Source organism: Cetorhinus maximus, chromosome 3 (assembly GCF_964194155.1).
Source record: "Cetorhinus maximus chromosome 3, sCetMax3.hap1.1, whole genome shotgun sequence".
In the NCBI taxonomy this organism is placed as follows: domain Eukaryota; kingdom Metazoa; phylum Chordata; class Chondrichthyes; order Lamniformes; family Cetorhinidae; genus Cetorhinus; species Cetorhinus maximus.
The window spans coordinates 101,241,734-101,266,075 of NC_135881.1; the positions used below are offsets into that span (position 1 = coordinate 101,241,734).

At 43.6% G+C, this 24,342-nt stretch overlaps 1 protein-coding gene across 1 annotated transcript in view; it reads left to right on the plus strand.

The window, feature by feature from the left end:
* ppp1r9a (protein phosphatase 1, regulatory subunit 9A) overlaps window positions 1-24,342 on the plus strand; it is a 345,934-nt gene that overhangs the window by 266,753 nt on the left and 54,839 nt on the right. Inside the window, 2 exon segments of the mRNA XM_078538769.1 lie at window positions 5,239-5,289; window positions 20,977-21,134. Coding sequence (XP_078394895.1) covers window positions 5,239-5,289; window positions 20,977-21,134 — 209 coding nt within the window.

Consider the following 24,342-nt stretch of genomic DNA (forward strand, 5'->3'; position numbering starts at 1 on the left):
ATCCATAACAATGTGGTTGACTCTTATTCCCCTTGACAGCAGTTAAGGGACAGGCAACAAATGCTGGCCTTGCTAGTGATGCTCACACCCCATGAAATAATAAAAAAAGGTAAAACAAAGAATAAAAAGTAGCACATCCTCCCTCTTCACAGAGTTCCCACTTGCACCAAGGTGTTATGTAAGCACAAGTCTTTTTTTTCATTATGTTTAACATGTAAAACTTGAGAGTACAAGAAACCCCATAAACTCTGTTGAGTTTAAATTTTGTGAGAATTGCAATGCAATTATGTGAATGAGTGATAGGATGTGGGTTTGTGCTGCATTTTCATATGTGTTCTGATTCTTGTCCTGTGTCATCACCCAAGACACAGTGCAAAGCCCAAGTGTTTCTGCAGAAAATCTAAGGATATTCACTGTGTGTGTGTGACCTTGGGTGATGGGGGCATTAGCAATATTGACATGACCTAGGAGTAATATATATATTAAATAAACTAAAGGTTTAATATTTTTGAATAATATTTAGAAATTGTACTTCATTCCTTAAGGAATTATTTTTTTGTATCGAATCTTGTCTTTCATCTGTCCTCATTTTGACAATGAACAATCTTTTTCCACTGATTTATATTGTCTGTTGCCCTCATTGCCTTTCCCATAGAGAGGCCAGTCCATGTTTCTGATTTATCCAGCCATGCCATCTTGAGTCTTCCTTGTGCACGTTTTCCAGGTGCTTTGCCTTGCATTACCTCTTTTTCCAAACACTCCTCTCCAGTTTGCATCATGTGCCCAAAATATGTGAGCTTACTTGATATCACTGCCTCAAACAAGTTTTTCTTAAAACCAGCTTTCTAGAGCACCCTCTCACACGTAATATCCTTCTGATACTCCTATAATTTCAAACACTTGTATTCGAGCTTCGTCACTCTTCTTGATGGTCCAACTTTCGCAGCAACACGTTGTCACCGGCTATACAAGGGCTTTCAGAAGACGAATTTATGTTATAATTGAGATGCTGTGGCTACTCCAGACTCTTAAATGAGTTCACAACGCCATGAGTCTCGCCCAAATTTCTTGTAGTCTCTGCATCTTCCATGATGAGTGACCGAGATAGTGGAAGGTATCAACCTGTTCAAGCTTAACTCCATTATCAGAATCTTGTAGGTCTTTCCACCCATCCCCATCACCTTTGTCGCGCTGACATTGATCAGGAGAGTATGGGCAGAATCGTCCCAGATTTGCACTAAGTGTGGAAGCAGGTGTTTTACCCGCCGGCCGCAATGGGAGGTTTTCATGCTGAATCATCCCAAACTCGCCACATTATTTAGAAAACACGCCATTTCCATGGCGGGTGGACTCCGATTCGCCTGCCACGCCGGCATCTCACAGCTTCATCATGCCAGGCATCACATTTAAAATGCAGCTGCGCTCGGTGCTTCCAGCCCAGAACTGCAGCAACGAAGATACGACCACAAAAGGCAAGAAGACTGCAGCCCTTGAGCGGCCTTTGGACACTGTGGAGGCCCGTTGTGATGCCCTCCATCTCCGCTCTAGCTGCAGTTGGGGTAACAACACTACCACTATGGTTTGGTAGGCGATGGGAGTGGTGACCTGCGCCAGTGCTGCACAGAAGAAGTTGGCCATCCAATGCAGATAGAGGACGAATGATCTCATCTGTGCAGCCAGGGTATGGCAACCATCTCAGCACTCTAAACTCACATACTCAAGCCCGTCACACATTCACTGGCATCTCACTCACTGCCAGCTCAAGGGACATCACCACCTATTTTCACATATCCATCTGGCCTCATCTCCTCTGGAGACTGCCTCCTCAGGCATCACCATCTTGAGCCTACTTGCACAGATCAACATGTGTCCCCACACTCACCCTGGGATACCCCCCCTTCCCCAGTACAGCCCTCGCCCTGCAGCCTCTTCCCTTGCCTGAAGCCACTTCTCCCCCTTCCCCAAGCAAATTCTCACCCTGCAGCCGTTGAAAAGCCATCCCCCGCCTTATGGCTGGTCTAGTAAGTGGAGACATGCTCGTGAGCCCCCCGAAAAGTAATGTGCGGCTGCCTGCAAAGCCTTGCACTCATGACTGCGTGTGCTGCCCGAAGCAATGGAGGCAGGCAAACCTCAAAGCCCCGAGTGAAATGCAGCTCGCCAAGTGCACGTAGTTCCATTGTGAAAAACGTCTGCATGCAATTACGCTGACGTGCCCAGATGATCCAGCGTAGGGGGGATGATTCCAGCAGGCAGGCAAGATGATAAGATACAAATGCATTGAAATTAAGTTCCCAACATTGGAGGGCAGGAAACGCAGCCCGCCATTGATGGACAGAATGGACGATCACAAACTGGTTTCACAACAGTGTAAAACCAATTTTTGGCCTTCTCGGCATATTGTCCGCTCACACCCACCATGAAGCTCAATGCCAACGGGAGCGAAAAATTCTGGCCTTAGCCAGCTAAGCTGCTCTGATAGGAGTCCTGTACATGCTTTCCCATTTTCATTTGGAAATATACATTTTGGTGGTTTAGGATGTGAAATTGTCGAAGCCTCTAGATTTTTAAAAATATTGTTATGGGAGATTCAAATTAGCAGAAGCGTTAAAGAAAGAAAACAGGTTAAGTTGATATGGAGTGAGTCATTTCTAATCTTTATATTTTGTTCTCTGTAATTTGTAAGTTGACTTCTAGCAAGCAAAGCACCAGCATGCATATGTGCAATTCCAGTTGGTTAATTAATCAATTAATATTTTTGGCTTAGATTTCTTTAAGTAAGATGATAGTGCATGGATGTGGTTCACAGAACTTCTATTATTCCTTAATTCTAGCCATTTAAGTGTAAGTCGTTTTCTTTGTTGTTCTAGTTCAGTACATTTCAGAAAAGCTTTCTGAAAACTATACTTGCAGAGATTTTAGGAGTACCCAGTAAATACAATCTGTATAAGCCCTGTTAGGAGGAGTAGTAAGTTGTATACATGGGAGTAGGATGTTGCAGAGGAACATAAATAGATTAATTGAGTGAGCAAACTGACAGGTAGAGAAGACACATTGGGGAAGTGTAAGGTAAGACTGGTTGTTAATAAAGAGAAAAGCAACTTGAAGAAACGCAAAAAGCGAATCAAATGGAGATAACCAAGTGCCAGAAACACAGACTACTACAATATCAACGCCAAGCCAACAAAGTCAACCCAAAGCAACTGAGACCACCATTCCTCCAAACGTGACTAAATGAGATCTGGAAGAATTGTCAAGCCCCCAGGCTATCTGAATTGATAAAGTCAAAGACTTAAGAGGGGGGCGGGCGGCAGTAGGTGAAGAGGTAGCAAGTAAAGTAAAGAAAATTGTACTCTAAATATATTTAGGTAAGGACGTGGGGGGGGGGGGGGGGAGGTGTGGTAGAAGAGTGTCTATCAGAGTAAGGGTTAATGTGGGACTGGAGAACTGGAAAAGCCCATGGAATGATGTAGAGAGTCACATCAGCCTTCGACTGAGCATCGTTCCTGGTCTCCAGTAGTCCCCCGACTGCCGGCATCCTGGGCACTCTCTGCCTCCACCTGCACCTCAAGCGACTGTGAAGTGCCCTCACCAATGTGCACTGAGATACTAGCCACCGAACTAATGTCCACTGAGGTGCTGGTATCTCCGCTGGTGCCTGGTTCAGAGAGTGGATGTGATGCAGGTGCATGGGGAGCATGGGGTCCTCCAGGGTCAGGGGTGGCCCTTCAGGGTCTGGAGAGCGATCGCCTGCTGGCGAACCTAAAAGGGAAAAGAAGGACATGTCATTAGTGAAAGTTATCACACTGTCACTGTGCATGCCAGGCACCCTGGGGAGACAGAGATCTGCATCATGGTACCCTCGTCTTTCAATGATCAATGGGGACTCCAGGTTTGAGGCTCACATCAATGAAGAGAATACACTATAATAGTTGCACAAGCCGAAATTCTCACCTCAGTGCACTGCACTCTTGCCTTCATTTGACACCTCAGCCTCACTGCGGCCACGTGACTGAGGTGCATGGTACCCCTCGAGTCCAAGTCCTCCTGCTCAAACTGGGAGAGGATGAAGGAGTGTAGGTGTCCTCCGCTGGACTGCGACCTCTCAACATGGCTATGGGATGTCTTCTCCTGAAAGGACAGAGGAGCCTTGATTCATCCATTCTCTACCTGCAGCGCCATTGCAGCCTGGCCAACCCCAGCTGAGGTGCACGTTGCAGGGCAGATCTGAGTCGTGGCCCTCGAGGCGGAAGGCACTCAGTCAAAGCAGCCAGGGCTCAGCCCCTTGGCCAGTTCTGGCGTGATTGACAGTTGGCACTCAGACTCTAACATCCCTGAGCTCGACAGGGGGATGGCCAGCCCAAAACAATTCAACGCATTGACTCATGCCAACACGGCACTCACCCTTCCTGAGTGCAGTAGGTCATTGCGCTTCTGGCACTGCATTCAAGTGAGCCGCACCACACCATGGTTGTTCACCTGCGCTGCCAACTCTTCCCATGCTGCCTTTGTGAGGTGCGGTGGCCGCCTCCTCCCATCTCTGGGGACAAGGGTGTCCCTTCTGGCAGCCACCTCCCACCTCCTCCAGGAGGGTAGCAAGGCACTTGTCAGAAAAGCAGGGGCCCGAGTGCCCAACCAACCTGCCCTCCCACCTGGTCTCTGCATCCTCGTTTGCAGCCATGTTGCTGCTGCAACTCGGACGCAGGCAGCCTCCCTGGGACTGCCTGTAGCGTTTTTGAACCAGCCACCGGGTTGCCATTGGACCCAGCGGACAACAGGCCCCCACCCCCACCCACTCCTTCTCAGGGGTTCTCCAGCTGGTGTTCACGTTTGGCGGGCCTTAATTGGCCCGCCAGCGTGAAATTGCGGTCTGGCCCCAATCGCCGGTGGCACTCGGCTTCCTGGCCACTCCCATCTGCCTCCGCCGAGCCCACCCGACGGAGGCAAAATTCTGCCCCATGTCTACCCTGTCAAACCCTTTCATAATATTAAAGACTTCCATCATTTTTGCTCCAGAACTTTTTTCTAGAGAAAAAAGCCCCAGCCTGTTCAGTCTTTCCTAATAATTGTACATTCTCAGTTCTGGTATCTGGAACAAATCACTAACAAGTGTAGACATATGGAATAGAAGATAATTGGAAAAGTATGATAGACTATCTTAGACATTTCACTTTGATTTCACAGATACATATGTATATGTGATGCTTGTTGGTAACAGATATATCCTTTAATCATTCACAGAAGATGTTGAAACTTCAACCATGAAGTCAGGTGATCCAGATGAGGTTTTCGGTAAGTTTCTTATCATCATTACAACGCAGCTGTATATAAGCAGTGTTTCATTATACTTTTGCTCAATAAGTGTACAATATTGTGATGGAACTTGCAACATTTTAAAGTTACCTTGTAGGTAATCATAAAAAAGAATTTTAATCACATGATGTTTAAGTGAAGATCATGCTTATAGCCCTTAAAATGAGAAATACTTTTGACCCTAAAGGTAGTTCATAAATAAACTACAAAACATTCAGTAGGATAAGAGGTAGGAAAGATGACTGAAAGGATGGTTGAAAAGATAAGTCTGGAGGAGGATTTTAAAGACCGGAAAAGGAGTAGAGAGTTGATGGGTTTAGGGGAGGATTTCCAGAGAGAAGGTCTAAGACATCTGAAGGAAATGGCCTCGGATAATTCAGCAAAACAAGGCTAGATTCAAGGGAGTTAATGGTTATAAGAGGCTGTAATAGTAGGGTGGAATTGAGGCAGTGGAGGGATTTGTGGATGAGAATGGGTTTTTGAATTTGAAGCATTGGGAAACAAGGAGTCAACAGGTGTCTGCAATTGAGCTACCTAGATGAATCAAGTCCTGCTGCTCACCCCCCATACTATTGAATAGCTCACTTTACAAGCAATTATCCAATTTCTTTTGTAAAGGTTTTTGGATGAGCTGGTGTTTGTGAGGAATTTAGCTTAGGAGGTTCGTTAAGGAAACCTTTCGATTAGAGCTCAGAGGTAACAGAAGCATGGAAATGGATTTAGGAATAGATAATGAGGTAAAGGTGGTGGTGGGCAATGTTGCAGGGATGAAAGTTAGCCAGCTGGGTTTTGCTGGTACCTTTCCATCTATGTGATATGATGGACATGGAGCAAACATCCATTTAGATGGGGTGTCTTCATTTGGTGCACCTTTGCTGTTGCCTATGAAGACAGTCCTTGAGACGCAGGTTCTGCCACAAGTGCCAGACATGAAGTGACATTGGGGGTGGTTGTTTTCGGCCTTGGTGCCTGTTGCCAAGCTGCTATAGCCATTGGTCATTGTTGAAGTGCACGGCAACCCACAGGAGGTGTCACTATTTCTCTCTTTCGCTGGCTAATGACTGCCAAGTGCGATAGTTGACATTTAGAGCCTTCATGTTACACTTTCAAGCAAGCCTTAAGTGCCCCACTGCTTACCTGGCTCAAGTACCTCACCATATGGAAGGTCTTTGGGCATGCGACCATCTTCCATCCTACAGACGCTGATCCACCGAAACCGCTTCCGTTAGATTAACGCCAACACATTTGGGAGCTCTGCCTTTGAGAGGACTGCCGTACTTGTGATTTTGTCGGGATATACCCATAATGCGCTGCAAACAGAAAGGATGAAAATTTTTGAGCAGCTTTTTCTTTTAGCTGTAAGTCACCCATGTTTCACAGCTATACAACATGGTACTCAGTTCTGTTGAAGGGTCATGTGGACTCGAAACGTCGACTCTTTTCTTCTCCACCGATGCTGCCAGACCTGCTGAGTTTTTCCAGGTAATTCTGTTTTTGTTATGGTGCTGAGAACACTGGCCTTATATACTATCAACTTGGGCCTATGGATCAGTTTGGTGTTATCCCATGCACGTTTCGCAAGTTGGCCAAAGGTGGTAGCTGCTTTCTCTGTGTGTATCGAGCTCTATCAAGGGACAGATCATTTGTCACGGTGGACCCAAGGTAGCAGAATTTGCTAACCACTTCCATTTGGGTGTTTTCAGTGTGATCAGGGGTGTAGATGCAACACCTTGTCTCATGACCATGGTTCTCTTGATGCTTATAGTCAGCAAGAACAAGAGACAGTGCATGAATCTTTGTAGCTGAGGTGCCATGACTAGTGTAGCATTGACAGGGTGGAGGAGTTCCCTAATCAGAGCGTGATGTGATTTTGTGTTCACTTTTAGTCTTGATTGAAGAGGTTGGCATCTGACCTAGTGTGCAAGTAGATTCCTTCCATATCTTTAGGGAAAGCAAAGGTCAGGAACATGGAGAAAAAAGGTACTAAACAAAGGTTTGGTCTAATAGCCGTTATGGAAATGTGATTGCAAAGTGACCAAGGCTGGGAATGAAATATTCCAGGATATTTAACTTTTAGAAGAGATAGGCAAAATGGAAAAGGAGAAGGGTAACTCTGATGATAAAGGATGCGATAAAGACAGCAGAGAGAAAGAATCCTAGCTCGGAAAATGGAGAAATAGAATCAGATTGAGTTGAGCTAAGAAACAGTAAAGGGCAGAAAACTTTGGGAGTTATTTATAGGCTGTAGTGTAGTGCACAGTATAATTCAGGAAATTAGAGGTGTATGTCACAAGGGAAATACAGCAATCAGGAGAGACTATAACCTTAATATAGACTGGGCAAACCAAATTTTTAGTAATAGCATGGAGGACAAGTTCATGGAATATGTACAAGATAGTTTTCTAGATCAGTATATTGTGGATCCAACTTGGGAACAGGCTATTATATGACTCTAGTATTGCACAGTGAAAAAAGCTTAGTTAACAATCTTGTACTAAAGGAGCATTGGGAACAGTGATCATAATATGATTGAATTTTCTATTTATTTTGAGAGTGATTTAGTTAAGTCCCAAGCTAGTGCCTTAAATCTAAACAAAGTAAACTACATAGGTATGAGGGGCAAGTTGGGAAACTACATTGAGTTATGACAGTAGACAAGCATTTAAAGCATTAATACATAATTTGCAACAAACATACGTTCCGTTAAGGCACAAAAGCTCCTCAGAAAATGTGGACTAATGGCTAACAAACTTATTTAAAGGTAGCACTAGATCAAAGGAAGAGGCTTATAATTTTGCCAAAAAGAGTAGCAGGACTGAGATTTTTAGACTTCAGCAAAGGAGGAGCAAGAAATTGATAAGGAAAGAGAATATGTGAATAGATTAGCAAGAGACATATAAACACTTTGTAAATGTTTCTATTGGTATTTAGAAAAGAAAAGATTAACTAAAATAAACATGGGGCCATTAGAGGTAAAATTATAATGGGGAGTAAGTAAATGGCAAAGACATTAAACATATGTTTTGTATATGTCTTCACAGTAAAAGATACAAACAACATTCCGGAAATAACGGAGAACTGAGGGTCTGGCGAGAATGAGGAAGTTAAACAAATCAGTGAAAGTAGAGAAGTAGCATTGGAGAAATTAATGGGACTAATTGGCGATATATCCTAAGGACCTGGCAGTTGGAGGAATTTAAATTCAATTAATAATAAACCTGGAACGAAAAGCTAGTCTCAGTAATAATGATCTTGGTAAACAACCACCTTGTTCATTAATATCCTTTAAGGAAGAAAATCTGCCATCCTTACCTGGTCTGGCCTGCATGTGACTCCAGTCCTTCAGCAATGTGACTGAATGTTAGCTATCCTCTGAAATGACCTAGCAAGCTACTCAGAAGTATCAACTGCTATAGAAGAGTATAAGAAATAGAACTAGGAGTAGGCCATTCGACCCCACAAGCCTGCTCTGCCATCCAATAAGATCATGGCCTTAACTCCGCTTCCCTGCTTGCCCCTCATAATCATTGACTCCCTTGCAGATCAAAAGCTTGTCTAACTCAGTCTTGAATATATTCAAAGACCCTGCTTCCATTGCTCTCTGGGGTAGAGGACTTCAAAGGTTAACAACCCTCTGAGAGAAGAAAATCCTCCTCATCTCAGTCTTCAATGGGAAATCCCTTATTCTGAAATTGTGCATCCCTGTTGAGAGGAAACATCCTCTCGACACTTATCTGTTAGAATCTTTTATATTTCAATAAGATCACTGCTCATTCTTCTGAACTGCAATGAGTATAGGCCCAACCTGCAACCTGTCCTCATTAAGACAAGCCCTTCATCCCAGAAATCAACCTAATGAACCTTCTCTGAACTGCCTCCAATGCAAGTCTATCTCTCCTTAAATGAGGAGACCAAAATGATAGGCAGTAATCTAGCTGTGGTCTCAACAACACCTTTTACAGTTGTAGCAAGACTTTCCTACTTTTATACTCCATCCCCCTTTCAAAAAGGCCAGCATTCCATTTGCTTTAGTAATTACTTGCTGTACCGCATGTTATCTTTTAGTGATTCGTGTATAAGGACATCCATATACCTCTATCCTGCAACATTCTGTTGTCACTTATCATAATATATAATATTCTACTTTTCTATTCTCCCTACCAAAGTGGATAACCTCACATTTTTCCATATTATACTCCATCAGTCAATTTTTTTGCCTATACATTTAACCTATCTATATGCCTTTGCGGACCTTTGTTTCCTCCACGCAACTTGCTTTCCCATCTATTTTTGTATTGTCAGGAAATTTGGCTACAATATACTCTGTCCCTTCATCCAAGTCATGAATATAGATTGGACTCAGTTGAGGCCCCAGCACTGATCCCTGTGACACCCTACTAGTTACAGTTTGCTAACCATTTATCCTGGCTGTTCCCTGTTAGTTAACCAATCCTCACTCTATGCTAATTAATATATTACCCTCAACACCATGAGCAATTATTTTGAGTAGTAACCTTTCATATGGCACCTCATCGAAATCCTTTTGGAAATCCAAAATAACACTACATTTACTGGTTCTCCTTTATTCACCCTGCTGGCTACATTCTCAAAGAACTCCTAACAAGTTTGTCAAATACCATTTCCCTTTCATAAAACCAATGCATTAGGACCTTTCCAGAATCTAGGGAATTTTGGAAGATTACAACCAACATATCATCTGTCCCTGCAGCCACTTCTTTTAAGACCCTAAGATCAGGTCCATTAGACTGTCAGCCTTTAGTCCCATCAGTTTTGCTAGTAGTTTTTCTCTAGTGGTAATTGTTTTAAGTTCCTCCCTTTTGCCCCTTGATTTTCTCCTATTCTTGGGATGCATTTAGTTTCGTCCTCTGTGACGATAGATGCAAAGTTTTCAAAGTCTTTGCCATTTCCTTGTTTCACATTATTAATTTCCCAGCTTCATCTTTGAAAGGACCAATTTTTTTCAATTTGATACCATCCTTGAGTTCTTTAGTTAGCCATGGATGGTTCATCCTTCTCATAGCGTCTTTCTCTCTCAATGGAATATATCTTTATTGAGAGTTATGAAATATCTCCCTAAATATCTGCCACTGCTTATCTACATTCTTATTTTATAATCTATTTTCCTGGTCCATTTTAGCGAACTTGGTATGCTTGCCTTTGCAGTTACCTTTATTTAAGTTTAAGACACTAATTTCAGACCCAAGTTTCTCACCCTCAAACTGAATGTGAAATTTTGTCATGCTATGATCATCTTCCCTAGTGTATCCTTTACTATGAAACCTTTAATCATGTTCCATTATACCTTGCCAGACCTAAAATAGCCTGTGCCCTGGCTGGGTTTACAGCATACCATACTAAGAAAGTATCCCGAATATTGTCCACGAACTTACCCTCAAGGCTACCTTTGTCAGTCTGATTTGTCCAGTCTATATGAAGGTTAAAATCGTCTGTGATTTCTTACAAGCCCCCATTGTTTCTTGATTTATACAATGTAACTACTGCTAGGCAGCCTATAAACAACATCTGCCAGTGACTTTTTTCCCTTGCTATTTCTTATCTTCATCCAAAATGATTCTACATTTTGACCTTCTGAGCCAAGATTATTTCTTACCACTACTGATCTCATCCTCAATTAACAAAGCCACTCCACCTTTCCTTTCATCCTATCCTTTTACCCTTGAAATTCAGTTCCCAGCCTTAGTCACTTTGCAACCATGTCTCTGTAAAAGCTGTCATACCAATTTATTTTTATCTGTGTCATCTATTCCGCTACCATATTACGAGTACCACGTTCCTTCAGATAAAGTGCCTTTAACTCAGGGTTTTATTTAACCATTTTTCCCTACTCTGACCCTATTCAATGTCACACTGGTTATCATCACCCATATAGCTACCCTGCACTACTGCCTTGTCCTTTCTCTTTAACTTTCTACGTTTTCTCTCACCCGACCCTCCCCACCCCCACTACTTAGCTAATGCTCTCTGAGCAGCCCCAGTGATATAATTTGCCAGGACACTGGTCCCAGCATATTACAAATGAAGGCTGTTACAATGGTACAGCTCCATCTTCCCCAGTACTGGTACCAGTGCCCCATAAATTGAAATCCATTTATCCTTTTTGAGCCACACCTTCAAGTCTCTGATCATGTTTACTCTATGCCGATTTTCTCAAAGCTAAGGCTGTAATCCGGAGATTATTACCTTCAAGGTTCTGCTGTTTTAATTTAGCCCCTGGCTGCTCATGATCCCTCAGCAGAATCTCTTTCTTAATCCTACCTATGTTGGTATCATGGTACCCATGTAGACCACGACAGCTGGATCCCTTTCCTCCCACTCCGAATTCCTCTCCAGCCCCGAGAAGAGGTCCATAACCCTTACACTGGGCAGGCAGCACAGCCTTCGGGAGTCATGATCTCACCTGCAGAGAAGGGTATCTAACTCCCTAACAATACTGTCCCTTACTGTTGCTGGTACATTCATTTTTACTCCTCCAACTCAAATGGCCTTCTGTACCATGGTGCTGTTTTTTGCTAATGTTCCCTGCAACCCCTGCTCCTGTCCGTACCGGCTGCAAGAACCCTCTGCTTGTTGGACAAGTGCAAAGGCTGAGTCTCCTCCAGTGCTACTTTCTGGATCCCCACACCTGCCTCACTCTTAGTCACACCCTCCTGTCCCTGAGCATGGACCAAATTTGTTGTACTTAACCTAAGGGTTTGACTTCCTGCTGGAGCAAAGAATCCAGCTAACTTGCTCTTTCCCTGATACAGAAAAGTCAAATAAGAATAAAAACAGATGAATCACCTGGCATTGACTTTGACACAGAAACAACAAAGGCACACAATCCTCAGTCGACCCTCAGTGGCAAATTCGTATACACTAGGAAGGGAGTGACCCTTGGGGGCCTCAACATTGAATCCGAACCCCATGAAGTCTCTTTGACATCAGATTAAACAAGGAAATCTCCTACTGATTACCACTTAACATCATCCCTCGAGTGATGAATCAGTACTCCTCCATGTTGAGCATCACTTGGAAGATTCACTGAGGGTAACAAGGGTACAGAATGGCTGAGGGGTTGTGAATGAGTGTGTCAGCACAACTGCTGACCGAGCTAGCCCAGTACTGAAGGACATATCTGTCGGACTGGGCCTGCGGGAGGTGCTGAGACGACCAACAGTTGGGAAGAGCATACTTGACCTCATCCTCACTGATCCACTTGTCACAAATGCATCTGTTCATATTGATATTGATATGGCCTCGTCCTTACGAAGGCAAAGTTCTGTCTTCACACCATCATGTTGTATTGCACTACCACTGCCAAATGGGATAGATTCATCTGGCAACTCAAAACTGAGTATTCTTGAGGCGCTCTGAACCATCATCAGTAGCAGAATTGTATTCAACCACAACCTGTAACCTCATGGCCCAGCATTTCCCTCACTCAACCATTACTATCAAGCCAGGTGATCAAACCTGGTTCACTGAAGATTGTAGGAGAGTATGCCAGGAGCAGCACCAGGCATACCTAAAAATGAGGTATCAATCTGCTGATGCTACAACACAGGACTACATGCAAACTAAATAGCAGAAGCAGCATACAACAGACAGAGCTGAATGATCCCACAGACAACAGATCAGATCAAAGCTCTGCAGTTCTGTCACATCCAGTCGTAAACGGTGGTGGACAATAAAACAACTAACCACCGGAGGAGACTCACATCCCTGCCTTCAATAATGGGACAGCCCAGCACATCAGTGTAAAATACAAGGCTGAAGAACTTGCAGCCGTCTTCGGCCAGAAGTGCCAAGTGGATGATCCATCTTGGCCACACCCTGAGGTCCTCAGCACCACAAATGTTAGTCTTCTGATTCAGCTCACTCCACATGATATCAAGAAACAGCTGAAGCCACTGGATACAGTAAAGGCTATGGGCTCTGACAACTTCGTGGCTGTAGTACTAACGGCTTGTGCTCCAAACCTAGCCACGACCCTGACCATCTGTTCTAGTACAGCTACAACACTGGCATCTACCAGCAATATGGAAAATTGTCCAGATATGTCCTGTCCACAAAAGGTAGGACAAATCCAACCCGACAATTACTGCCCCATCGGCCTACTCTCAATCATCAGCAAGTGATGCAAAGATGTTATAAACAGTACTGTCAAGCAACACTTGCTCACCAATAACTTGCTCATCCATGCTCATTTTGGGTTCATTCAGGATGACTCAACTCCAGACATCATTACAGCCTTGGTCCAAACATGGACAGAAGAGCTGAATTCCAGAGGTGAGGTGAGAGTAGCTGCCCTTGACATCAAAGTAGCATTTGACCGAATGTGACATCAAGGAACCTTAGCAAGAGTGAAGTCAGTTGGAATCTGAGGGGAAGGTCTCCATTGGTTGGAGTCTTCCCTAGCACCATGGAAGACAGGCGAGGTGGCCACTGCTGGGTCTACAGGCAGTCCCACCACACTGAAGAGCCCAGCAAAGTCTGGAATCACTGTGAGGGTTGGGGGCCATGTTCAAGGCTATAATGAAGCAGAGTGAACACGCATTTATGAAAGGGAAATCTTAGTTTTTTGAGGATGTATATAGTAAGATGCTTAGGGGGAAACCAGTTGATTTTCAAAAAACATTTGATAAGATGCCACATGAGTTATTTACGCAAAATTAGGACTCATGAGATTGGGAATAATATATTAGCATGGATTTAGGTTTGGATAATGGACAGAAAATAGTAAGTTGGAATGAATGGGGTATTTTTAAATTAGCAAGCTGTAACCAGCGGGGTATTGCAAAGATTAATACTTGGGACATAACGATTTACAATCTATGTTAACAACTTAAATGAGGGGAGGGGTCTGAATGTATTTCAAAGTTTGCTGATGACGCAAGATTAGTGGGAAAATGAGTGTTGAGGAAAATGCAACATGGCTACAGAGGGATATAGATAGGCTGGGTGAGTTGGTAAGAACAAGGTAGATGGAATCCAATGTGGCAAAGTGTGAAGATATCTACTTTAAGAAAGATAAGAAAGCTGAATATTTTATGAATGGTGAGAGACTGGGGAATGTTTGCATTCAGAAGGACCTGGGTGTCCTTGTACATGAATCACAAAAAGTAAATATGCAGGTACAGCAAGAAGTTACAACGACAAATGGTATGTTAGCTTTTGGGACATTGGTGAAGCTGTATCTGGAGGAGTGCGTGCAGTTTTGGTCTCCTTTCCTAAGGAAGGACATACTTGCCCTAGAGGGAGTGCAATGAAGTTTTACTAGACTGGTTACTGAGATGAGGTGATTGTCCTATGAGGAGAGATTGAATAGGCCTATGTTAGGCCTATATTCTCTGGAATTAGAGGATCAAGAGATGATGTAATTGAAATATATAAAATTCTTAAAGGGCTTGACAAGGTAAATACTGAGAAAATGTTTCCCTTGGCTAAGGAATCTAGAACACAATATCACAGTCTCAGAATAAAGGGTTGGCTATTTAGGATTTAGACGAGGAGAAATTTCTTCACTCATTGCTGTGAATCTTTGGAATTCTCTACCCTAGAGATTTCTGGATTCTTAGTCGTTGAGTATATTCAAGGCAGAAGTCAACAGATTTTTGGGTACTAATAGTTTTTACTATTTTACTAATAGTTATTACCCTCCTTTTAAAAACGTTATTATATTTAGGAACCTTGCACTAGCACCTTTGAGTTCATTTGAGAATACAAAACTTGGTTTCAGAAGTTCCAAAAGCTTTTTTCTCGTTTCCTTTTCTATACATTATAGGAAGGCCTGTCGCTATACAAATGCAACAACAATATGTTATTGTGCATTAATATCCAGTTGGTTGACTGCTGTCAGTAAGGGAAATAAAATATTACAACCTAAGAATTGTTTGGAGCCACATCTGTTTTACAGCTGTAGAATGGGTGTCAAAGCTTCTGAAGTAGGCTTGAGATCCTTTGCATATGCAGATAAGGGAGCTTACACCTGTTTGAGGCCCCTTTTGCAAAATTGGTAACCAGTGCTGGGCCAGCTGTGTTCAGGAAAATGTAGTCCACATGCAACTTAACCAGCAGTGCTTAAAGGGACCACTGAAGGCATAACAAAAAGTTTTGTTAAAGAAGTATTTAACTGAATGTGGAGCTGAGTGTAGGGTCTAGCATTGCTGCTGGTTCCAGCTCAGCCCCCTCCCTCTGGATTTCTTCCCTCCTCTCCGGGTCATCATTCCCACTTCCAGGGCCTACCTGAGGAGTTGCTCGTGAGACAGTTGCCTGAAATCAAATACAATTCACCAGCAAGCTGTCTGAGGTCCAGCATGCATCTGCAGCTTGCTAGGCTAATTTACATGAGACACGAGGCCCAATATCGTGTGTGCCTTGGACCCAGCTGTTCTGATACGAACCAGTTTCTATGCCTACTTGTCTGACTAAGAATATCACATTTTCCTATGTGGTAGTTGTACTAAAAATCAACATGATATTGATCAACAGTAAACTTATCAAGGTCAATTTGTCTGTTGGGCAACCAACTAGCGGAGTATGTATTTACGCCAAAGAGATATTAATGAGACATCAGCATCATTGACAGGCTGACGAGCCACAAGGCATCCCAATGCTGCTTGCTGATTTGAAAGTTCCAAATGTCAACCTCCCTGGCCACCTGAAGGTAAGTGCAGGGAATGGGGAGGGAGTCATGATCACAGTGTGTGTGGTTTACACAATGGCAGTGACCAAGATTTTATTTTCCTGGGAGCTGGGGTGGCACTCCTGCTCTTCTCAGCCCCACAAAAATAATTCCAAACTTACTTTAGTTGGGCCTCTGGCTTCATTGCCCTAGATCTGGTCAGAGTGTGCAATGCGTATGCTCTGACTAGATGAAACCTAAAATGGCCATCTATGGTACTCTGACCCAATCTGCATATTAATAAGTCCTTGCCACCTAAGACAGGCAGGGACTTTGAGGGCCAGCAGTAGACACCTTCCAAAATATCATCTGCCTGTTTGTAGGGACTGGATTTTCATGTTGTTGGTGGGAATCGGGAGACGCAAATAATCCCACTGTTGCAGTACACCTCCATCTCAACACTGCCGGCAGGCAGGATCTCCCCTAATTGGCCTGGAAACTGGCCTGCCACCGAAGGAAACGGATTCAGGCCATATCCAGAGTGAGCAGGTTAAAAGGCCCACCTCAGTTTCCAAAAAACCTCTGACCAGTGCTGCAAATGCAATCAGCAGCCCGTCTTTTTGCAGTTGAACCTTCTGACCACCTTAAACCCACCACCCCAACCCCATCCTCACCCTTGGTGAGAGTTTGGCATGGTGGTAATGTCACTGGACTAATAATCCAGAGGCCCCGGCTATGACTCTAGGGAAATGGCTTCAAATCCCACCATGGCAGCTCGTGGAATTGAAATTCAATGAATTAATAAATTCAATTAATTATTAAATCTATAATTGAAATCTGGTCTCAGTAATGCTGACTATAAAACTATCGTTGATTGTTATAAAATCCATCTGGTTCGCTAATATCCTTTAGAGATGGAAATCTGCTGTTCTTACCTGATCTGGCCTACAAGTGACTCCAGACTCTTAATTACCCTCTGAAATGGCGTAGCAAGCCACTTGATTGTACCAAACTGTTACTGAAAACTCAAAAAAGAATAAAATTGATTCGACTACCTGGCATTGACCCAGGCGCCGGAAATGACAACAACACACCCAGCCTTATCAACCCTGTGAAGTCCTCTTTAACATCTGGGGGCTAATGCCACTATTAGGAGAGCTGTCCCACAGACTAGTCCAGTAACAACCTGACGTTGTCTGTTAGGTATGATTTGGTGAGTATGGTAATGTACCAGACAATCATCATCACTAGGTATGACCTGCCCCACCAGGACTGGGGTGGCAGGCGTACACATTAAATGGGGGACTTCGATGTCCATCACTAAGAGTGGCTTGTTAGCACCACTATTAACACAGCTGGCTGAACCTATTACTCCTTGTCCTCGCCAATCTACCTGTCACAGGTGCATCTATCCATGACAGTATCAGTAGGAGTGACCACCCAACAGTCCTTATGGAGACCAAGTCCCACCTTCACACTGAGGATACCCTTGGTTGTGTTGTGTGGCCCTACCAGTGGACTAAATGGGATAGGTTCAGAACAGATCCAGCAACTCAAAAATAGGCATCCATGAGGTGCTTTGGGCCATCAGCAGCAGCTGAACTGTATTCAGCCACAATCCGTAACCTCGTGGCTCACAATATCCATCACATTAACATTACAATCAAACTAAACTATTAACCCTGGTTCAATGAAGTGTGTAGAACATGCCAGGAGTAGCACCTAACAATGAGCTTTTAATCTAGTGACGCTACAAAGCAGGGTTATCATGTCAAACAGCGGAAGCAGCATGCAATAAGAGCTAAGCGATCCCACAACCAACAGACCAGACCAAAGCTTTCTAGTCCAGCCCCATCCAGCCATGAATAATGGTGGAAAATTAACAACTAACCGGAGGAGGAGGATCCACTAATATCCCCATCCTCAATTATGGTGGAGCCCAGCCTGTCAATGCAAAAGACAAGGCTGAAGCATTTGCAACAGTCTTCAGCCAAAAGTGCCGAGTCAATGATCCATCTCGACCAACAGCTGAGGTCCCCAGCATCACAGTCTTCAGCTAATTCAATTCATTCCATGTGATATCAAGAAACAGCTAAAGGCACAGGATGCTCCAAAGGCTGTGGGCCCGGATAACACCCAGCAGTTGTACTGAAGACTTGTGCTCCAGAACTAGTCGTTTGCCTAGCCAAGCTGTTCCAGGAACAGCGACAACACTGGCATCTTCCCGACAATGTGGAAATTTGCCCAGATATGTCCTGTCCACAACAAAATAGGACAAATCCAATCCAACCAATTACTGCCCTATCAGTCCACTCTCGATCATCAACGAAGTGATGGAAGGTGTTGTTGACAGTGCTATCAAGCAACACTTACATAACAATGACCGACTCACTGATGCACACTTTGGGTTCTGCCAGGTCTACTCAGCTCCTGACCTCATCGTAGCCTTGGTCCAAACAAGGACAGAAGAGTTGAACTCAAGACAAGGTAAGAGTGACTGCCCTTGACATCTAGACAGCATTTAACCAAGTCAAGGAGCTATCGCAAAATTGAGGTCAATGGGAATCATGGAGAACGCTCTACTGATTGGAGTCATAGCCAGCACAAAGAAAGATGGTTGGGGTTGTTGAAAGACAATCGTCTCAGTCCCAGGACATTACTGCAGGAGTTTCAGTACCTTTCGCAACTCCTCAGATACTGAAGCAGCCCATAGCCATTTGCAGCAAGACCTGGACAGTGTTCAGGCTTAGGCTGATAAGTGACAAGTAACAAGTAACATTCACACCACAAAAGTGCTAGGCAGTGACCATCTCCAACAAAAGAGGATCTAACCATCTCCCCTTGACATTCAAGGGCATTAGCATTGCTATCATCCCCCACTATCAACATTTTGAGGAGTTACCATTGACCAGAAACTGAACTGGACCAGCATGTAAATACTGTGGCTACAAAAGCAGGCCAGAGACTGGGAATTCTGTGGCAAGTAACTCACCTCCTGTCTCCCCAAAGTCTATCCACCATCTACAAGGCACAAGTCAGGAGTGTGATGGAATACTCCCCACTTGCTTAGAAGAAAACCGCTCAAACAACACTCAAGAAGTTCAGCATCATCCAGGACATCAGGCTTGATTGGCACTCCCCCCACCACCATTGCACAATGGTAGCAGTGAACACCATATACAAGAGGCACTGCAGCATCACACTAAGGCTCTCATCCTTCCAAGCTTGTGCCCTCTCTCACCTAGAAGGACGAGGACAGCAGACCCGTAGGAACACCACCACCTCTGTAAATTCCCCTTCAAGCTACACACTATCCTGACTTGGAACTATAACGCCAATTCTTCACTGTTGCTGAATCAAAATCCTGGCACTCCCTTCGAACAGCACTGTTAGTGTACCTGCACCAGATTGAATGCAGTGGTTCAAAAAAGTGGCTCACTGCCACCACCCCCAGGGAAATTGGTAATTGGAAACAAATTGCTGGGCCAGTGACGCCTACAGCCTATGAAAGAAATAAAAATCCCCTTACCTTCACCTCGCCAAATATGATATGCTTTATGAACAGCACTCACAAGCCCTATTGCAACAGTTGGAAGTCCTTGAATAGCCCATAAAACTCCAAGTAAACAACCAGGCACGACGGGTGCGAGTTCTGGGGCCTGGTCCCTCCATCACCCTTGTGAAAATGACCAAGGGCAAAAACGGAGGCAGGAATCATGGCTGCCCTGCTAGGCAGCTTTTCTTTTCCTATCCCAAAGGGAAATCTGGCCCTGGGTATTAACAACCAACCCCATTTTGAGACCTTTACAAACTTTTACAAAATTTTACCCCATTGTGTAAAAATGGAGGTTGGAGGGAGGTGTGGGTTGTGGAGGTGTCGGGCCTGGGGGTGGGGGGAATTGTCAGGGGAAGGTCAAGAGTTGGGGCAGGAGAGGTCAAGATTTGGGCTGGTGTGGGGGGGGGGTCGAACCTGCAGTGGTTGGACCTATCTAGGGAAGGGGAGAAATCAGGAATTGGACCCGGGGAGGGGATGGGGGGGGTGGTGGGGGTAGGGTTGGGGTGTGTGGCAGTGGAGGGGGGGTGGTGGTGGGGATGAGTCCCCTGAGGTTGAAGGGGTAGGGGAGTCCCTCTGGGGTGGGGGGCGGTCAGGTGGGTCAGTACAATAGTTACCCAGAAGCTAGAAGTGGTTTTAATTCTTCTAACTTTTTCTGGGTAACTATTAATGTAAGACAGCCGGAACCATCTGAAGCTTGCAATTTAAATCGCGTTTTCAGATGATTGCCATTGCAGGGCAATTGCCCATCAGAAGTTTGAATTTCCCAGGCAATTACCATGCAGTCCTTACCTGGGAACTTCCAGGGGGTGGTTCCCCAGCGCATCTTTGGGCTACCCCCCAGATACACTGTCCTGGATCTCGGAAGTTACAGCCCATGCTTAAACTTCCAGATAAAGACCATAAGGTAAATGAAGAGGTGCTTGAAATTGCAAGAACAAAAAGAACTATTTAAATAGTGACATCCAGAAAGGAATTTGATCAGAGCTGAAAAGCTACAGAGATTTCTCTTAGAGGACAAAATGGAGGGCAGCAAAAAGAGGGATCAAACTAGGTGTGGTTGGATGACGGACATCACAGAACAGTAGCAGACAAGCTACGGTGGACATGTGAAGATAGCGCAAGACAGACGAAAGTGACATAGCATGACAGGAGATTTCCGGGTAGGAATAGCTACAAGTAGCAGAAAGGGCAGACCGGACCTCAGTCTAACATCTCACCCAAAAGATGGCACCTCTGACAGTGTTGCATTTGAATATCAGCCTTTATTTTGTGCTGAAGTCTCTGGAATGGAGCTTGAAAACTCAACCTTCCGATTCAGATGCAAGAGTGGTATCACTGAGTCACAATGGCACCATATTCAAATGATTTTTGTTTGTTATTATATGTTGATTTGTAACTGTTGATTTTTAGTTATTTGCAGAAAAATGATTCCATTTGTAATTTTACTATTTACCTTTGCTTTCAGATTTTAATGAAGCAGTACCAGAAACAGAGAGACTGGACAGCAAAGTGCTAAAGGCTCGAGCTCATCTTTCAGGCAAATCAAAACGACAGCGGCCAACTCGGTCTAGGGTACATGACAGTGTCAGTTCAACTGATGGTGATGACAGTCTTGAGCGGAAGGTAAATGTAACATCTCTTTTAAGAACCATGTACATTTTTTAATGAGGCTTCAATTTTATTAATTTGCTAAGAAACTCTTAACTTGTAGAAGTTTCACACTATTCTTTAATCCAAGTTTTACAGTAAAATCTTGCCTTGGCAACACAGTTGTTGCCTTCGGTCCATTGCAGTGGGATTGTAAAAATATTTTAAGATTTCATATCTCAAAGTAGAGCACTATATCATTAAGGTTGTTTTGGGAATAAGCTATTTTAAGAAATGGCATCATTAATGTTTTGCAGCAGGCACATTTAACATTTAACAGTCCCACTTTCCATCAAGAAGGAATATGTTTTGTAGATGAGCACATAACTTAACTGTCAAATGAAAGTTGAACTAATAGGAGTATTCTTTGTTTTGGATTCACCCCCACCCCTGACTCTAACGCCCAGATATCACTTACAATGCAGCAATCTGAAGCTATACTTTGAAAAGTTAGGGACAAAAATCATGTACAGAATTCAAATTAAAAGACAGAATTCCACATCTGGGTTTGTTAAATACTACACTTCACTGAAAAAAAAGTGCAATATTGAGGTACACAAATTTAATAAAATTTTACATCAATTTTACAGCTTGTGCTGGCTGTATGAAAGAGCTCTCCACTCTGTCCCATTCTGCTGCACTTTTTCAATAGCACATTTAAATGTTTCATTTTCAGATGTTTATCCACTTCTCTTTTAAAAACTAATATGGATTCTGATCGTTCCTGGTAGATCATTCCACATCCTAACAACTCTCTGCATTTTTTTTAAAAAGAAGCTCTTTAACCTTTTTTGGGGATGATCTTAAAAAAAATTGTGACCTCTAGTTACTGACTCACTGAGCAACGGACATAGTTTTTCCTGGTTTATTTCATGTGACCTATAATTCTGAATTATAAAGCTCTTGTGACTTTAAACAAAAAAGCAAAAGAAGCTGGCAACACACAGGCAAATCAGTATTTGTGGAGAGAACAGATATTTAATGTTTTAGTTGCAAATCCTTCTTCAAAATTGAGACATGGACAGGCATATTTATATGATCAAAGAGGAAATAATATAGAAAAATAATCAACAGCCAAATAACATGTAATAGATCACCTTAGTTAAATAGACAGAAGCATTAAAACATTAGAACCAAAGGCCATATGAATTGGTATGGAAATGGGAGGTCTGAAGTAAATGTGAAAACATGAGAGAGATGGAAAATATAGAACATCTGCAGGTCAGCTATGAAATTAAAGCTGGTATGGAAATGAGGATATAGCTAATTTCTGAAGTTAATATGCAGGGTTACACGGCATCTAAGAGAAATTCTTCCTGAATTTTGCATTGAGCTTCATTGGAACAGCTAAGAAGGCCAATGTCAGCAAAGTCATAATGGGAATGGGGAGTTAAAGTGACAAGTCGCAGGTAGTATGGGCCGCATTTGCGATTAAAATGGAGATGTTTGGCGAAGCAGTCCTCTAGTTGCATTTGGTCTCTCCAATATGGAAGAGACCACAGCCTGAATGTTGGTTTTTCATCTCTTCAATTTTCTTGCATTTACAGTCTGTCGTCTTCTGTATTTGTAGACAAGACTTTTAGATTCCACTGAGGGCAGAAAAGCTGATGGCCGATTAATAATAACGTGCCAGTTGCCCATCAACGTTTCTACTGCCAGTGAATTTCATTAAGAAGGGGTAGGCCAGCCCCAGAAATACACCCAATTTGCAAATAAGGCCAATTAAAGTAGTTAATGAGCCTATTGAGAGCTCGCAGAAGGCCAGTTTGGGATTTTGGGGGGATGCACAGGTTGCATGTTGAGTCAGAGGAAGACCGGATACATGGAGACGGCAACAGAACAGGGAGCTAGTTATGGTGGACCCAAAAAAAGAGTACATGTCTGAGAGAGGCACACAGCTGCTATTGAGTGCACACAGCTTGCGGGGAAGTGTGTTTATGAGCATGGGCAGTGCAGAGGGTTATAATTGTTCTAGCATTGTGGGGGCTTAAAAGGAGGGGATAAGGCTTCTAGATATGATAGGGAGTACAGCTGAGCACAAGAAAGGCAATAGCTGGTAATGAGAGCATGACCCTCAGATTTTGGGTGCAGTGGCAATGAGGAGCAACATCCTCTGAAGGATAGACAGAGCTCTGGGCATGAGATGACCAGTGGAGAAGGACAAGGAGCAGGAAGGTTACAGAGGCCATACCCACAGCATAGGTTTTACCAGTGAAGATGGAACTACCTTGAGATGTTGAAGAACCATTGGCAGAGGAGACTACGACCCACCAGGCAGATGGTCACAGAGATTTGTGCCTTTGTGTCGGAAGACCTTACATAAGAACATAACATAAGAAATAGAACAGGAGTAGACCATTCGGCCCATCGAGCCTGCTCCGCCATTCAATAAGATCATGGCTGATCATCTTGTTTTTCGATTTCCACTTTCCCACCTAACCCTGATAACCTTTGATTCCCTTGCCCAAAAAGAATCTTATCTACCTCTGCCTTAAAAGTATTCATTGACCCTGCCTCCACCACCACCTGAGGCAGGGAATTCCAAAGTTGCACAACCCTCAGGGAAAAAAAATTCTTCTCATCTCTGTCCTAAAAGGGTGAACCCCTAATTTTAAAACAGTGCCCCCTAGTTCTGGACTCACCCACAAGAGGAAACATCCTTTCAACGTCTTCCTTGTCAAGGCCGTTCAGGATCTTGTATACTTCAATTAAATCACCCCTTCTAAACTCCAGTGGAAACAAGCCCAGCCTGTCCAGCCTTTCCTCATAAGACAACCCACTCATTCCAGGTATCAATCTAGTAAACCTCCTTTGAATCGCCTCCAATGCCTTTACATCCTTCCTTAAATAAGGAGACCAAAACTGCACACAGTATTTGGGGTGCGGTCTCACCAATGCCCTGTATAACTGAAGCATAGCAACCTTACTTTTATGTTCACTCCCCCTCATAATCGAGGATAGCATTCCATTAGCCACCTTAATTACTTGCTGTATCTGCATACTAACTTGTTGTGACTCATGCAGTAGAATACCTAGATCCCCCTGCACCTCAGAATTATGTAGCCGTTCTCTTAAGTATTAAGAGAAGAGTATTATTAAGTAATACTCTGCTTTTTTTGTTCTTCCTGCCAAAGTGAACAACTTCACATTTTCCCACATTAAACGCCATTTGCCAGATCTTTGC